Here is a 17,223-nt window from a genome sequence, read left to right on the forward strand (position 1 = left end):
CGTTGGTGGGGACTCAGTGGGCCGAATGAAGGGATTCTATGATAAAAGGTTCACCACCCTCAGAAAATTCCTCATTTCTGCTTTAACTGTACCACCCTTTATTCTGAGATTACACCCTCTAGTCCAAAGACCATTGAGGAGCAACAGAGATGTTAAGAAAGTAGTTCATAGCTCACACAAACAAAAATACCCTCATGACAAAAGGAGGTTTCTAGGAAGGGGGAATTAACCAACTGTGGTTAACCAGAGAAAGATAGTGTCAAATTTAGAGAAAATAAACACATAATTTGGAAAACCAGAAGATTAGGCAAGTTTTAAAAATGAGCAAAGATGACCAAAAAAAGATGAGGGAGAAGACAGATTGAGGGTCACCTTGCAAATAATATCAACATGGACAGTATGAGCTCCTTTAAATACATGAAAACAAAGAGGCCAAGTTAACCTTTGAGAATGAGGCTAGGAAAAAGCAGACAAATTGAATACATACTTGACAGTCTTCTTAGTGGAAGACAATTTTTTTTGGAACGCTGTTAATCAAGGAGAAAAATGAGGAGGAAATCAATACATTAACTGTTATTGTAGAGATCTTACTAGGATTACCAGTGGGGCTAATGACTGAAGTCTCCTGGGATGTATCCTAGGATATTAAAATTGGTACCTCCAATGTTGTGCATGCACTGGTATATTTTCCAAGAATCCACAGATTCTGGAAAAATAGAATTAAATTTCCTTTATTGTCATATGTACTCAAGCACAGTGAACTATTTACAATGACACCCACATGGTGCCATCTTCAGTTCAAATCTTAAATACAAAATAGAGAAATAAAGGAAAAATAGTTAGTTATTCATAGTATAAGGTAGAAAAATTAAGAAATAAAGTTAAAAGATAAACATTACAGAGATGAGATAGTGTTTTGGAGAGGAACAGATTAAATGAAAAGAAATCCCTGTTGTTAACTACAAAGTGACTAATTTATTTATTTAACCCTAACAATGAACAAATTAATAGAATTACAAACAATCAGAATTTCTCCAACTTCTAACTTCCCTAAATGAACAAAATTCTACTTCTATGCTATTCCAATAAACAAGTTCCACTTATATAAACCAAGTAATAAAAACTAAACTTTTGTCTCTCAAAGTCCACACGATGTCTTTTAGAATACTCCGTCTTCGCTGCTATCTCTCCAGTCATAAACATCTTTCTTCCTCTGATCCAGTTGTCAGGAACGTTTTCTGAGAAGTCTTTTGTCAGGACTCTTATATTATAAAAGTATTATGGTGCTTCCAGTTGAGTAGACAGCACTGTTTTAGAGAGCTCAGCAATTTCTTGAGGGCTAGATGCTTATTTTTCAGATGGCACTTCACTCTCACAGATTTTCAAAAAAAAAACTCTCCTTATATACCTTGGATGACATATCAATCTTCTTTTACAATAGCATTGGTCCAAGGTTGTCAAAACCATCAGATTTAAATTCAGAGATAACGGGAACTGAAGATGCTGGAGAATCCAAGATAATAAAGTGTGAAGCTGGATGAACACAGCAGGCCAAGCAGCATCTCAGGAGCACAAAAGCTGACGTTTTGGGCCTAACCCCTGATTTAAATTCAATTGGCTTTCAATTGCTAAGTGTCAGTTTAAATTAATTGGCTGATTCCAACTAGTTGCCAAAACATTAAAACAAGCCTAAGGTTTAAAATCACACAGCCAATTGATACGTTTCCATTTCAGAACTATCTGTACCTGTTCAGCTGCTTAGCCACATTTTTGTTTAAATCTCCAAGCTTAAAAAAAAGCACATCATCTCTTAAAGGGGCTACACATGCAATATCATTATAGCCAAGAATTTTAAAACAGAAATAAACATGGAGGTTGGTAGTGTTGAAAAAGCAACTATTACAGCACTATAAAAGGATGCTGAAGTTCAAGGGTCAAAAGATATTAAGGGACATTTTGTAATAATTTTCCTAACGTATACCTCAAGCCAGGTAAATTACAAAGTTACAGATTAGTAACAGGAAACTGTCCAGTTAGGGACTCAATAAAAGGACATGATGTGCTTTAACAGGTGTTTAAAATCATTAATGCTGGATAGTATGGCATAATCAGGTTCCTGAGGCACAGTGACAGACCTATCACTAAGCCAGGAACAGAGTTCAAGTTTCATTTCATATGCTGTGACATATTTGAACAGGTTGATTAAAAATATCTATAGTAAATGAGAAACTTTCCAGAGACATAGGGTTGGGTAACCTGTGGATTTAGTGATTGGGTAAAGAACCATGAGTGACATGGCAAAAAAAAAAATTGTGCAACGAATTACTATGATCTGGAACGCACTGCTTGAAAAGGATGGCTGAAGCAGATTTAGAAGCAAAATTGAATAGATGTGGGTAAATACCTGAAAAAGGAATTGATAATAAGCAAAAAGGAAGCAGTGAAATGAAGCGAATAGATCACCCAAAAAATTAGCTCAAGCACCAAGCTGAATGGTCTCTTCTATGCACCATGACGTTATTTCAGGTACAAAGGTACAGATTTGCTCACCATTTCCCATTGGTGATTTGTCACTCACAGCTGATGCGTTGACAGAGTTGAGAGAAGGGTCCAAACAAGTCTTTGTCACAACAATTCACATTTATAAAGTGCATGTACATGTACATGTGTACATGTACAAGTACAAGAAATAGTTGTTCAGGCAATGCTAGTAATCAAAAACACAGAACAGAAAATAAGTCATCAGGTTTACTTACAGTAGAGGTAATTGTAGCCATGGGATACAAATTTCGTTATATACATATTTTACAAACTACATGTCAATGCAAGTTACATATACACAAATTAAAAGCAATTATGATTCCATTATGGAAACAAAAGAATCAAAACAGGATGCTAGTCTCGTAGTAATTTGTACAAACTCAGCACATGGCATTATAAATTTGTCAGGGAGTTAAATATCTTAACAGAGATTTGGTGCATATATTTATTTGCAACAGTGTCAGATCGCACAACTAAAAAAAACTTCTTTCACGTATGATTGTACTGAAAATCACATCTTGGAAATTAGTAAATACTCCATTAAAAGAATCAAAGGTGACAATGTAATTATTCAGCAGCCACTTGCTCGCAAAATCATAGCCAAAAGATAATTTACATAATAGGACTTAAGACAGTAATTTATTTACAAACCCTGGGATAATGACCATCCTGCATGTTTCCATTCTTCAAGCAGGCCATGTTTTTGAGGTAATGGTCGTAGGTTTTCCACAACAGGTTGTAGCTTTTTAAGTTTATAGGCTGGGGATTTTCTTATTCGTTTTCCTTTAACATTGACAATGAATGGTAGAAGAGGAGGCTTTTCAACTGTTAAGCCAATTCCTGCAGGAGTGTAGGCCCGAAGCCTAATTTTATCCTGTGACTGAGCTGTCACTGCAATCCAGCCTGAAGAAAAGAGACAACAAAACGGTTACACATTTGTTTCAAGAATTCTGGAGCTATTCAAGGGTCTGAATTTCCTAACGATGTCTCTGAAGTAATTTCTACACAGCTGACTTAAATTTTAGTTCTGGGAAAATTAATTTCAGTAAAAACTAATTATTCCATCTGTGTTTAAAAGCATTCAAGATTGATGCCAGACAGACAGTCTGTTTTGTTACAACTAAGTGGCTTGATAGGCCATTTCAGAGTCAAACAGGCTGCTGTGGAGTAACAAGTAGGTCAGACGAAACAAAGATGGCAGGGTGCCTCCTTAAAAGACAATAGTGAACCAGATTTTCTTTCCCCCTGACAATTAGTCGCCGTGACATTCTTAATTCCAGGTTTATAAAAAAAATTCCAAAATTCTACCATCTGCTCCAGTGGGATTTGAACCTGGATCCCTAGAACACAACCTAGGTTTCTGGATTAGTAGTCTACTAATAATAGCAATAGATAACTGTTGACCCAATACATATTTTTGAAGTGTATTTCTAAGGCTATCAGCTACTTACAGCAGTAGCTGTAAGATCTCCCCTCTCTTGAGCCAAATACTTTAAATGGTGACCAGGGCAGAAAGACACTGATGAATTGTGAACTCGGGATTCTGCTCATTGGTTGAGATTCAGGCCATTGTTAAATGCTGCAGAACTCAATTTCCAAGCTTCAGAATCAGGGATGGGCTTGTGATGGGAAACGTATCAAGACATACTTGAAGAATACTAGAGACAGTAGGAATTGCAGATGCTGGAGAATCTGAGATAACAAGGTGTATAGCTGAATGAACACAGCAGGCCAAGCAGCAGAGGAGCAGGAAGGCCGACGTTTCAGGCCTAGACAGACCCTCTTCTGAAGAAGAGTCTAAGTCCGAAAGGTCAGCCTTCCTGCTCGGCCTGCTGTGTTCATCCAGCTCTACACCTTGTTATCTGGAAGAATAGCTTGTTGATTTAAAAGATCAGGATTTTTTTTAGTTTTTAGGGGAAAAAACAGTGACTCATTTTACATGAAAACCAGTAGTTGTTTACAGTGGATATATGAATTTACTTTATATTAGTTGTACAGATACAGTGTCAATGAGTCATGAATAAAGAAATGGCAGATTTGCACCTGGCTAATGGTATTTTTTCCCCCCACTTTCTGCTACAGCCAAACTGTACACAGTATAATGCAAGATGTGAGACATGATAACATTTTAGTACTGCTTATACTAGAATTTGAAGTAGTGACATGTCAGTTTAGTCTGTTTTATGATAGTTTAATGAATAACTTGTCATTATTTCTAGAGCATTTTCTTTTTAAAAGACAGTGTGAGAAACGTCCCAGAGCAATAAAGGCAGGTTGTTTGCACTGGGCGAGTTTTTACAAGGGGACGAATAAACAGTGAAGAGCATTAGCTTACTTTCAGTAAAAGATCAAAAATTTATTTCTTTTCTTGCTTCGGGGAAAAGCCCATTGCTCAGGAAACCTTTTGGTTTCAGTTTACAGAGGTCCTGGTGAAAGTCAGAAGAGTTGAACAGTTTTTCCTGAAGAAAGGAGATAGCTTAAAAGTGGTAGGAAATTGGTTGCTTGAGTGTAAAGTTTAGTTTGAATGTTCTGGAACAGAAGTGTTTGGTTGAATACAAACAGTTGTAGATGGAATATTGTACTTTTAGTGTTTCTCAGTCTTGAGAATCACGTTATGAGAATGGCTTGGTTTATTTTATTCTATCTTTTCTTTTGCATAATAAGCTTATTGTTAAACTGTAGCATTGTGTGCTTGTGCTTCAATGAAAGATCATAGCAGTAAATAAAACATGACTGATTGATCAAGCCAGATTTCAGTCTGAGATTTGATTTGTCCAGGAATAACATTAGCTGTAAATATACAAAAATATTTACAAGCCAGTCATATTGAAATCATGTTGATTTGTTGTGGTTAATTGTGCATCCATTTCTAGATTTTGTTTTATATAAATTGATTAAATAAAAGATGCTACCTGCTGAAGAGAGCTTTACGTCAGCTACAGCCTCAAAAGGACCAATTCCAAATAACTCAATATCCTGTGATTCCAAGGGAGGGAAATCTTTCATCCTCTCCTCTCCACCATTAGGAACCTAGAAGTGGGGACAGGACATGTCAGAACAGTAAGCACTTCAAAATCCTTGATGCACGCAAATTTATTGCTCAGTTAAACGGAAGGCTAGTTTGGTACCACTGGAATGCTTTCCATTCTTTACAAATCCTATATTGCTGAAGAATTTTCCCATGATGTGCTTCTACTACCATTTCTCCTTATAACCAAGTCTTTACTAAATCCATTTCCTTCTCCCAGTTTCTGCCCGTTGAGACGAATTCATTTTGTATCCTCGGGCTTCAAAAATGTTTTGTTCTCAACTAGCAATTTCCTTCTGCTATGGTTCACATGACCCTGGATGTTGACACCATTTCTCATGTTTCTTACTTGACCTTGTGAGTTCAACATCCTCTGCTCTTTCACAAATGGTAAGTGCTTCAGTCTCCACATTCACCCATACCTTCCAACACCTAAAAGGAGGATACACTACAACCTGTTCAACTGCAGGCACTTTTCAAATCGTCTACCAACTCCACTTACTTGACACCTTCCTGTATGAATGCAGGAGATTCACCTCCTTGCCACATTTACTTCTTGTGTTTTCTTTTATTCATTCAGGGGATATGAGCAATATTGGCTGGGCTAGAATTTATTGCCAAAACTATTTACTCCCAAGAGGCGGTGGCAAGACATCTTCTTGAACCAATGCAGTCTATTTGATTTGTGTAGACCCACAAATCCATCAGAGTAAGTTTGAAGTTTGCCCCAGTTACACTGATGAAACAGCAATTTCTCTCTAGTGACAGTCATGACAGTGAGTAGCTTGAGGTACAAGTGATGGTGCTCACATTCATCTGCAGCTCTTGTGCTTCGAGATGGAAGTGGTCATGGATTTAGAAGATGCAATCTGTGGAGATTCAGTCAATTTCTGCAATGCATCTCATACATAAATGGTACACATGAATACATGGTGAATGTTTGGGAATGTGCTGCCAATCAAGCAGGCTGCTTCGTCCTAAATGATGTCAAGTTTTGAGTGTTGCTGCAACTGCACTCATCCAGGCAGTGGTCAATATTCCATTACACTCCTGACTTTGATGGGAGTTAGGAGGCAAGTTACTTGCTGCAGGATTCTAAGCCTCTGACCTGCTGTTGTAGCCACAGTATTTATATGGCTAGTTCAGTTCAGTTTCTGGCTAATGGTAATCCCAAGGATGTCGATAGTAGCGGTTTCAGGGATAGTAATGCCATTGAATGTCAGGCTTTTCTGATGAAGGGTCTAGGCCCGAAACATCAGCTTTTGTGCTCCTAAGATGCTGCTGGGCCTGCTGTGTTCATCCAGCTCCACACTTTGTTATCTCGGATTCTCCAGCTTCTGCAGTTCCCATTATCTCTTGCATGCCATAAGGATCATTGCTGGGGCCTCAGCCATTTTCCAACTACATTAATAGCTTGAACGAAGGGGCTGACTATATTGTAGCTAAATTTGTTGCTATGAAATTAGGTGAGAAAACATGTTACGGGGAAGTTATAAAGAGCACGCAAAGGGATTAAGAAAAGTTGAGAGAACGCAGGCACGTGACAGATGGAGTCTGATGTGGGTAAAAATGAAGTCATCCACTTAGGCAAATAGAATCAAAAATCAGAATATTACTTAAATGGACAGACTACGGAGTGGCGAAAAATCAAAGAATTTCAGTGTCCTCAAATGTGCTTCAAAAAAATGTTAGTACACAGCATTTATTAGGAACAAATGGCACATTGAGTTTTATTGCATGGAAGATGGAGTACAAAGGCAGGGAAATGTCTTATGACTGTATACAGGATTAGTGAAACTGCTGCTTTGAGTACTTCCTGCAGTTTTGGTCTGCTTTTTAATTTAGGGAGCGTTATAGTCATACTGGAGCAAATGCTTCCTTTACAGGGAGATCTTCTTCCTTAAACTTTGCCCCAGTCAGTTTCTCCTGCAAGAGAAATCATTAATCCAACATTCAACCTACCACATCCTACTAGTACCTTAAAATTCTTCACCATGGCCACCTTTAATTCTTCTAAACTCCAATTCAGAAGTGGGATTCTGGTTCACACGACACTTCTTTCAAAACCATATGAACTGCAACAGTTTAAGGCAGCAGCTAGGTCAAGGTCAATTTGGGGTTGGGCAATAAGGGCTGGCCAAGCAGACAACACACACATCTACTGAAAGAATGATAATGAAAATCTCAACTGAAAGTACAAAAGTATGAATACTTTCTTGAACAAAAGAAAATCTCACACTTTAAAATGCTTTTGCCTGAATTGCTACTTAGTTCATGCATCATATAATTTATAATATGTTAGACAGTTCTGGGGAAATATTAGGATGAGGTATATTGACCTTTATATATTTTGGGACTTAATTTTGCCTTCAACATAAATAAGAGCCCCAAAATGGGAAAATTGTAGAGCAATATTTTTGGCTACATACAAATACTGCAACTAAACAGGTAGACAATGGTCTACAGTAAAGTTCAAATTTCAGCTGCATACTTTTTCCTAAAACTCCAAATATATAGTGATCGCCTACCCCAAGTAATGCTTTTCCAGCATGCTTCTGGTAGATTGAATCTGCTTTATCGAGGCTTGTAACATGGACTGGAAGTTGGTTGGAAGCAACCACAGAAAACCAGACCGACGTTTCTCCCTGCACATTGCAATAAAAGTGAAAAGACAATTTTTAAAATGCTAAACCTGCAGATGTTTAAATCCAATACAAAAATCAGCAATTCTGGCTACATTCAAGATCAGGCAGTATGTACGAAAAGACCGTAGGAGTCAGAGTTATTCAGCAAGGAAACAGAGCTTTTGGTCCAACAGAGCCACGCTGACCAGATATCTTTACTGTTTGAGGTGAAACAGGATTTGGATTTCACATGTCAGCCTCAGGTTGCAAGAACTACACGTGCAATTTTCACAGCCAACAATGCTGAACATAAAGAAATGCAGTACAAATTTCAAAGGCTAAAATGTAGCTGTTTTAGCCTTATTTTGTTTTCCACTATTAATCTGTTTCTTAAGTAGTCCATCATAACAACTAACCTCAATTTATAGTTAGAAAGATTAAAGCCAAAAGGTTTGGACCAGCAGCAGCAATCTCAAATATCCATTTCAATTCCCACCTTTGCCAAGAATTGCTTCCAACACTCTTCCAAACTAAAAACTAGAAATATTTATTACATTTATTGCAACAAAGTACTCTCGTAAATTAGGTCAACCCACTGTAAAGGCTGACCCCAATCTTCAATCAAAAAATCCTTAATTTTTCACATTTCAATTCATTGTTCATTTAAACAATATTTATATGACAATCTCCACTTGTGTAACTTTTTCTCAACCTCCAAGCAGCACTGAAAATCCAAGCCCAGCCAATGTTGCTGTTAGCTGTCCCAGGGTATAGAAATTTATGAGGCTCCCTGAAGCTGAAACACAAGTTTGACATAGTTGTATAAGTGTACAGGCTTACATCTAATGGCTCTGATTTTTGAAGGCGCTTTTGGAATAGTACATTTGCAAGTCACCAAATGACTGCGATAAAAGCAGACCAATCTCAGACAGTGCCATGCAACCAGATGGCCTAGGAATTCCATGTCCAGCTCAAAGTCTGTGGACTGAAAAAAAGAATCTTTACAAAGTGAAAAATATTGGTGTTGCGTTTGGAAGCAAAGATAAGTTCCACAGTTTAGGAACGTTCACTGCCACGCACATGGACGATGAGTGTGCTATAACTTCCTTCCTTGTAACCGTTGCTGTTACAATAACTTCTCCAAAAACATTGTGTAAATGGTGATCTCCAAGCATTTTGCCTAAAATTTGGTTTCAAAAATTCAACTTTTCCGTGAGTTTATGGTAGTACTAAAACTGAAATCAATTTTTAGAATCTGAGAGTTTTGCATGTGACTGTTCCCAGTCATCAGTTCTCCCCATCTACCCCTCCCCCCCCCACCACTGCCAATCAATGCTAGTGATCAGCTTCCATAAAGCATGGGATTTGACACATTCTTCAACTTAGCCCTCATTTTCCAAATTGAAGAATGTCAGGACATTGAGGAAATAGTTTAAAGAAGATCCATGTTTAGAAACCAACTTCAAAAATAATGGAGTCTTTGATCAAACACTGACAAGACAATAACTTCAGGTCTTTACTCAAGAACTTAAAGGGCTGGGAAGAATTTCACTTTCACTTCTGAGACCCAAAACTCATCCAATGTCAACATACCTTGGCATAATTTTTCAGTGTAAATTGCCAAATGGCAACATCTTCAGATCATTATAGCCAAAGTCAAGACAACCAGAGTAAAATTGTAAAGGGAACTGACAACTACTGTCCTGGTCTTATCCTGGTATCTGTAACAGCAGCATACTATGGCTCAAGCTGGATCAGGAGCCATCACAATCATAGTAAACATCCAGTTTTGTGAAGTCAGAACGGTTAGTAATGGGGTATTGTTATGAACATTGACCAATAATTTTTAGAACAGAGAACACACACAGGGCACTGAAATTTTCCAGTACCTCACTGTAAGGATCACACAGCAAGGCTTTTTGTTTTAAGACTTTTCTTGTAACAAACAAGTTAAAAGCATCACTGGCAAAAGACCAATTCAGCAGGTAACTTGTACTCTAATCAACACAAGAAATCCACATTTAAAGTGTAAAACAATTTTTACACTGAGTGTTAAGGGAGCATATCCAAAGATAACCTTCTTGCTGCTTGTCTTTTTCATTTTCCATGTGAATCACTTCCAATTCCCAGAATGACTTTCATGAGGAGCACTTTGCTAGCTGTCAAATGCTCTTTGAGGAGGACATAATCCTTGGAGATACAGGTTCTACAGGATATCATGGAGATCTTCTCCCACTCCCAAAGTTCAGGGAATCATCCAACTTTGTTGAAATCCTCACAAGCTTGGTGTCCAATTTGAGCGAAAGCGCCCACTACATTTCGCAAGAGAAATAATAGAGGGTAGCTGCCTCTACCATGCTGCTGTCTTTCAAATTCTTGCAGGTTGACTTGTCTCATTTGTAACATCATTAAAACCAGCAAAAGTTCAAGTGACAACTTATGTTAGCGTATTTTACAACTTTAAAAAGTGTTGTGCAAACATATTAAGTTGCATTGGTCCATTGAAACATTTAGTTCCTTACCTGCAGGAAGTCGATGCGACCTAGGGCACCCAGAAATAACACCATACCAGGTCGTAGCACATATGTCCGAGGAACAATACCTGATGATGGCATAACAAACTTCAGTTCTTGATCTGTAAGTAGATTTAAAATCTGCAAAATATATTGGAGTTACATGAGAAAATTGCTATAGTATTACTTTCAAGACAAAAATTTCCTGTGAATTTCACCAAGATGTTAGCCAGTTGCTCTGATGAAGGGTCTAGGCCCGAAATGTCAGCTTTTGTGCTCCCGAGATGCTGCTTGGCCTGTGTTCATCCAGCTCCACACTTTGTTATCTTGGATTCTCCAGCATCTGCAGTTCCCATTATCACTGCTCTGCTTATTGTACTTATTTCTGTTGTTGCAAATAGCTTACTTAGTCATTCTAAATAGAAAGTATGAGAAACAATGTTACTCCAGAACAAAAAGCGTTTTAGAGATTGATCTAATAAACGTGAAAATATGTTAGTATTCAAATTTAGGACTTATCAATGAGAATGATATACCAAAAAGGAAGTAGCCTAATCTAAACTTTCTGGCCCACAACATTCCAACAGGACGAACCTGCACTTAACCTGGATTTTGGGGCTAAATTACCATTTCAATCATGCAAGGACAGTACATGCTCCAAGTTTAGATAAGTTTAATACTAAGGGAAAAGTGCAATTACAAAGGTCAATCACCTTTCAGAAGAGATGCTAAAATTAATTCTGATCTGTCTGTTCCATTGGAAGTAGAAGGTCCACTAACACTATTCGAGGAACAGCGAAAGTCTGTGTTCCCTTGTCTACAAGCATCCTTCAGTTAACATTAAACAAAACTACTTATTTAAATAGCCTGTTTGAAGGATCTTGCTGCTGCAAAATCACTGACACATTGAGTGACATTTCATTAGCAGTGAAGTACTTTGGGGAGTCCTGAGGACATGAATGCAGCTATAGTCTTACAGCATGGAAACCGCCCCTTCAGTCTAACTCATCCATGCGAACCAAGTTTCCCCAAACTGAAGTCCCATTTGCCTGAGTTTGGCCCATATTCTTATCAACTATTCCCATTCATGGTATCTATCCAAATGTCTTTTCAATGTTGTAACTATATCTGCAACTACCACTTCCTTTGACAGTTTATTCCACATACGAACCATCCTGTATGAAAATGTTGCCCACGAGGTCCCTTAAATTTTTCCTCTCCCACCTTAAAATATCCTTCCTAGTTTTGAACACCCCCACTGCAGGGGAAAGGCTTTTGCTATTCTCCTTATCTATGTTCCTTATGATTTTAATAAACCTGTATAAACATCATACGTCAACCTTCTACCCCGTGAAAGAAATCCCAGCTAATCCTTATAACTTAAGCCCTCCAGTCCCGGCAACATGCTGGTAGATCTTTTCTGAACCCTCGCAGTTTAATAATATCCTTTCTGTAGCAAGGTAGCTTGAACTGTATACAGTACTCCAAGAGGCCTAACCAATGTTCTACACAACCACATGACATTCCAACTCCGATATTCAACGATCTTGGCAATGAAGGCAAATGTTTTAAACACCTTAACTGTCCTGTCTACTGGTGACAATTTTCAAAGTGATATGTACTTGAACCCCTAAGTCTCTCTGTTCTACAGCAGTAACCGGGGTCCTATCATTAACTGTACAATCCTGCCTTTGTTTTACCAAATGCAATATCTCCCGTTTATCTGAATTAAACACCATCTGTCACTCCTCAGCTCATTTGTTCAATTGATCAAGATCCCTTTGTAATCTTCACTGTCCACTAAACGACAAATTTTCATGTCACTGCAAACTTAACAACCATGTTGCATAAATTCTCACCCAAATCATTTATATAAATGACAAACAAAAAATGGACCAAGCACCAATCCCTGCAAAACACAACTGGTCCCAGTCCTCCAGTCTGAAAATCAATCTTCCTCCAGCCACCACCTTCTCCTACCATAAAGCCTATTTTGTATCCAACTGGCAAGCTCTCCCAGAATCCCATGCAATCCAACTTTACTAATCAGTTGGCCGTGAAAAACCTTGTCAAAGGCTTTAGTAAAGTCCACGTAGACATCATTTACCACTCTACCCACAATCTTTTTGGTTACATCTTCAAAAAACTCAAATTTGGGAGACACGATTTCCCACACACAAAGACTATCCCTAATCAGTCCATGTCTCTCCAAATGCAAGTAAAATCCTATGTCTCAGATTTCCCTCTAACAACTTACCTGCCACTGATGTCAGATTCACTGCTCTTTAGTTCTCAGACTTCTCCTTACAGCCTTTCCTGAATAAAAGCAAAACATTAGCCACCCTCCGGTCCTCCGCCATCTCCCCAGTGCCCATAGATGATACAAATATTGCTGCGAGGGAATTCCTTTTAAAATCACATGATTGCAGGCCCCCTCAGGAACCTTACCCATTATGGTCATCACTGCCTTCTCGTTGTCGATCACATTTGCACTAACCAACCCAATACTTATAAGACATTACTTCTATATACATTTCATTGGATTGGGGATTCACTGGATGACAATGTGCTTCCATTGCCGTGCACTAGTTTGCATTCTATGAAAAACTGTTGCAAGTTTCCAGTGGACAATTCTATTATTGCCACTCATAAACCTACCATTCTATCTGTCCAGCCTAGAACTGGTTTACCTGATGAAATCACAGAACTACATTGCTGAAGAGTTGACAGTGCAATGTTGCACTGCTCCAGCATCTCCCACATCCAAAGGACATTAATTTTAAGTTTGATCATTGTTGCAATGTATGAGCCGCAGGAGATGATGTGTGCTCTGAAGATCAAGTGATATTAATACCAGCCAAACTTTAGCCATAATGATTGAAGGTAAACATTGGATGCAGGACACCAGGAGAGGACTTGGAAACCAGTTCTTTTCCCATTTCAGTCCATAATCAAAAACAAAGAAACATAAAAGATCTGGTCTTTACAGTGGAGAGCAAGCTCCAACAATACAAGAAGCATGCAACATCCACGGCAAAAGAACATTTTGATAGGAAATCTACAACAACTTAACCAATCACTCCCTCACTTCCTCTATCATTCGCACAGAAGGGCAGAAGCATGTACTGCCTGCAAGTGCGCTTCTGAAACTTTTCCTCATTCTGGTCCTTGAAAATTAGTGGGCGGGGAGGGGAAGAACACTATATAATCCAGAGCTTTTCAGCGAAATAAAAGCACCAACTTTTCCATGGGGTTTTGCAAGATAGCAACAAACTTCAGGAACCAGCCACGCAAATTATTTTAAAAAAGTAAAGATTTAAACTGCAATACAATTGTAAACACCAAGTCAGAGCTCAATGGCTGTGTTACAATCCAAAAATTGCACCTGGCGATCTTTTTAGTGTTGTCTAATATGGTCTGAAGGAATGTGAAGAGCACCCCACCCAGACTCACTCATCCCTGCAACCCTGTATTTACCATAGCTAATCCATCTAGCCTGCACATCCCTGGACACTATGGGGCAATTTTTAGTGTAGCCAATCTACCTAACTTACACGTCTTTGGACTGCGGGAGGAAACGGCAGCATCTGGTGGAAACCCACATAGACTGGGAGAGAACGTGTGGAGTTTGTACAATCGTCCAACCTTGGAATTGAACCTGGTCTCTGGTGCTGTGAGGCAGGAGTGCAAACCACAGTGCTGTCCTAATAGTATATTGAGTTGACTGGGTTTGAATTGATTGAATAAATACTAAGTCATGGGTGAGTGATCCATAGAGAATAGCTAACTGAAATGAAGTCCACATTTTTATTTTGGAGCCTGAGTTATATTTAATTAGTTATCTTTGGGAGTATAATATTGATAGTAGAGGATGGTGGAGTCAAATTGTAAAGTTTTGGGGTATGATTATCCATCTGTGTATTCTGAAAATGATGCTCAAGACCAATGGAAAAATGTAAGTTACAATATGGACCTGGGTTACTCCTTCACCCAACAAAGCAAGATACAGCTTTAGCACTTTTGTTACCATGCAGAAAAAAGATAAGCTGTTTTGTTTTGCAACTGGACCCTGATGATTTGAACACAGGAGGAAGTTTATTAACTTTACAGCTAAAATTTATCAAAATGATAAATTACTGACTGCTTATGGAGGTGTGGTGACAATTTTTTCTTACTTAACCATTCTAATGCGATTTAACTTAAAGAAATCGTTACCACTTTAGCCATTCATGAAGGGCATTAAAATGTTGATGAACAAACATCACCCACCGACAAGCTTCCTCCTTTACGCACAATTCTCTCCATTCCCACATTTTCTCAAGTGGCTCTCTCCAGCATTGTCAATAATCATGAACCCTAATTTCCTATTCTGTTCTCAGGCTTTTACATTTCAGCTGTTAGCTGCATGTGCAGCTTTTTCAACATTGTTAACAAGGCAACGTGTTAGTGTAGGGTAAAGACAGCTAGATCCAATATGGTTCATAGGCCAAATCTAAGTGAATAATTAAAATGCTCTGGACATCCTGAATCCTTGTGTAACAAATTCAAGCCCTTTAATCACTTCAAATTCCTGTTTATTGGTGCACACCATGGAAACCATAAGTTATGTTTTCATAGCAACAGAAACAGAAATTATGAAAACAGTACTATCCAAGTTCCTTCTGTGCACCACAACTAGACAATCACTTGCAGTACCACTAAAAAAAAGTGCACAGAATTCAGCTGAGAAGCCCAGCCCATGTTCATTTTCTCCAGTAAAACTACTGAGTCTTTTGCTGCATTTATACTAAAGAATTATCAATCCAGAGTGTTAACTGTTATGAATTAGAGAAATCCACAATTGGTGGGAGCAATGTTGTTCTGGATTCTGGCACCAGAAGCCAACATTATTGGCCCTGATTTTGAGACACCATGCTGACATCTTTTCTCTGCTTTTCCCAACAAAGCACCTATATTCGGCTCATATGGTACCTCTGGATCAAGGTGATGAACGAATTTATATTAGTCAGGCATTACTCATCTTATAAAAGCAAGATACCACAGATGCGACAACATCTGTGGCGATAGAGATAGTAGGAGCTGCGGATGCTGGAGAATCTGAGATAATGAGGTGCAGAGCCTATCTGCTCCTTTATCCATCTTCTAGCCACCTCCCCCTATTTATTTCAGAATCCCCTTCCCCTCCCCCATTTCTGAAGAGTCTAGGCCTGAAACATCAGCCTTCCTGCTCCTTGGCCTGCTGTGTTCATCCAGCTCTACACTTTGCTATCTCTGTGGAGACATTAACCCTGTTTCTCTCGTGGGTCCAATACGACTCATTTTTGAAGCTGAATACTGATGTCATACTGGGCTCAAAACATCAACAACTGTTTCTCTCCCCACAGATGCTGCCAGACCTACTGTGTTTCATTATCACTTTGCTTTCGTTGCCCATCTTTTTGTGTTTTGATATTGGATGCAGTATTTAAAGCAACCAGATGATTTAGCACATACATGGGCTTTAGTAAAGTCTTTGACAAAGTTCCGCACAGTAGACAAATTAAGAAAGTTAGATCATATGGGATTCATAAGAACTTTCCAATTGGAAACAAAATTGCCTTGACTGTAGGAGACAGGTGATGGTGGTTTTTGGATTGGAGGCCTATGATCAGCACTGCTCCATAAGGATCGGTGCTGGATCCACTTTTGTTTGTCACTTATAGCAAATGATTTGGATGAGAATTTAGGAAGCATGGTTAGCAAGTTTGCAGATAACACCAAAATTAGTGGTTCAGTGAACAGTGAAGGAAGTTATCTAAGATTAGAAAGGGACCTTGATCAATTGGACCAATTGGCTGAGTGGCAGAGAGTTTAATCTGGATAAACGTGCCATATTGTATTTTGGTAAAACAAACAAGGGCAGGAGTTATACAGTTAATGGGTAAGGTTGTTGAACAAAGAGACCTAGGAGTTCAGCTACATTGTTCTCTGAAAGTTGCATCACTGGTACAAAGGGTGGTTAAGAAGACATTTAGAATGCTTGCTTTCATTGCCCAAACCATTGAATTTAGGATTTGAGATGTTATGTTGAGATTGTATAGGTTGTTGCTGAGGCCTCTTTCAGTACTGTACAGTTCTGGTCAAACTACTATTGGGAATATTTTATTAAACTGGAGATGATTCAGAAAACATTCACAAGGTTGTCGCCAGGACTGAAGGGTTTGAGTTACAATGATAGGCTGGGATTTCTTCCACTGGAGCTTAAGAGATTGAGGGGTGACCTTATAGAGCTTTAAAAGAATATGAGGAGCACAGAGAAGGTGAACAGCAAGGGTCATTTCCATAGGGTGGTTAGTTCAAAACTAGGAAGCACATTTTTAAGGTGGGAGGGAAAAGATTTAATAAAGGGACCTTAGGGCAACATGTTCAGAGGGTGGTTACTTTATGGAATGAACAGCAAATGTTAGATTTAGGTATAGTTACAACATTTACATTGGTACATGAATAGGAAAGGTTTAGAGGGACATGAGCCAAACAC

The 17,223-nt window shown here is 38.6% G+C and overlaps 1 protein-coding gene across 1 annotated transcript in view; it reads right to left on the reverse strand.

Moving 5' to 3' along the window:
* Positions 1-883: 883 nt before the first annotated feature.
* Positions 884-17,223, reverse strand: part of noa1 (nitric oxide associated 1) — a 28,054-nt gene continuing 11,714 nt past the window's right edge. The window contains exons 4-7 of the mRNA XM_048528007.2: positions 10,716-10,847; positions 8,098-8,214; positions 5,454-5,571; positions 884-3,444 (exon numbers count right to left, since the gene is read on the reverse strand). Coding sequence (XP_048383964.2) covers positions 3,185-3,444; positions 5,454-5,571; positions 8,098-8,214; positions 10,716-10,847 — 627 coding nt within the window. The 3' untranslated portion in view covers positions 884-3,184. The remainder of the gene's footprint in view (positions 3,445-5,453; positions 5,572-8,097; positions 8,215-10,715; positions 10,848-17,223) is intronic.

This window comes from Stegostoma tigrinum, chromosome 3 (assembly GCF_030684315.1).
Source record: "Stegostoma tigrinum isolate sSteTig4 chromosome 3, sSteTig4.hap1, whole genome shotgun sequence".
Taxonomy (NCBI): Eukaryota; Metazoa; Chordata; class Chondrichthyes; order Orectolobiformes; family Stegostomatidae; genus Stegostoma; species Stegostoma tigrinum.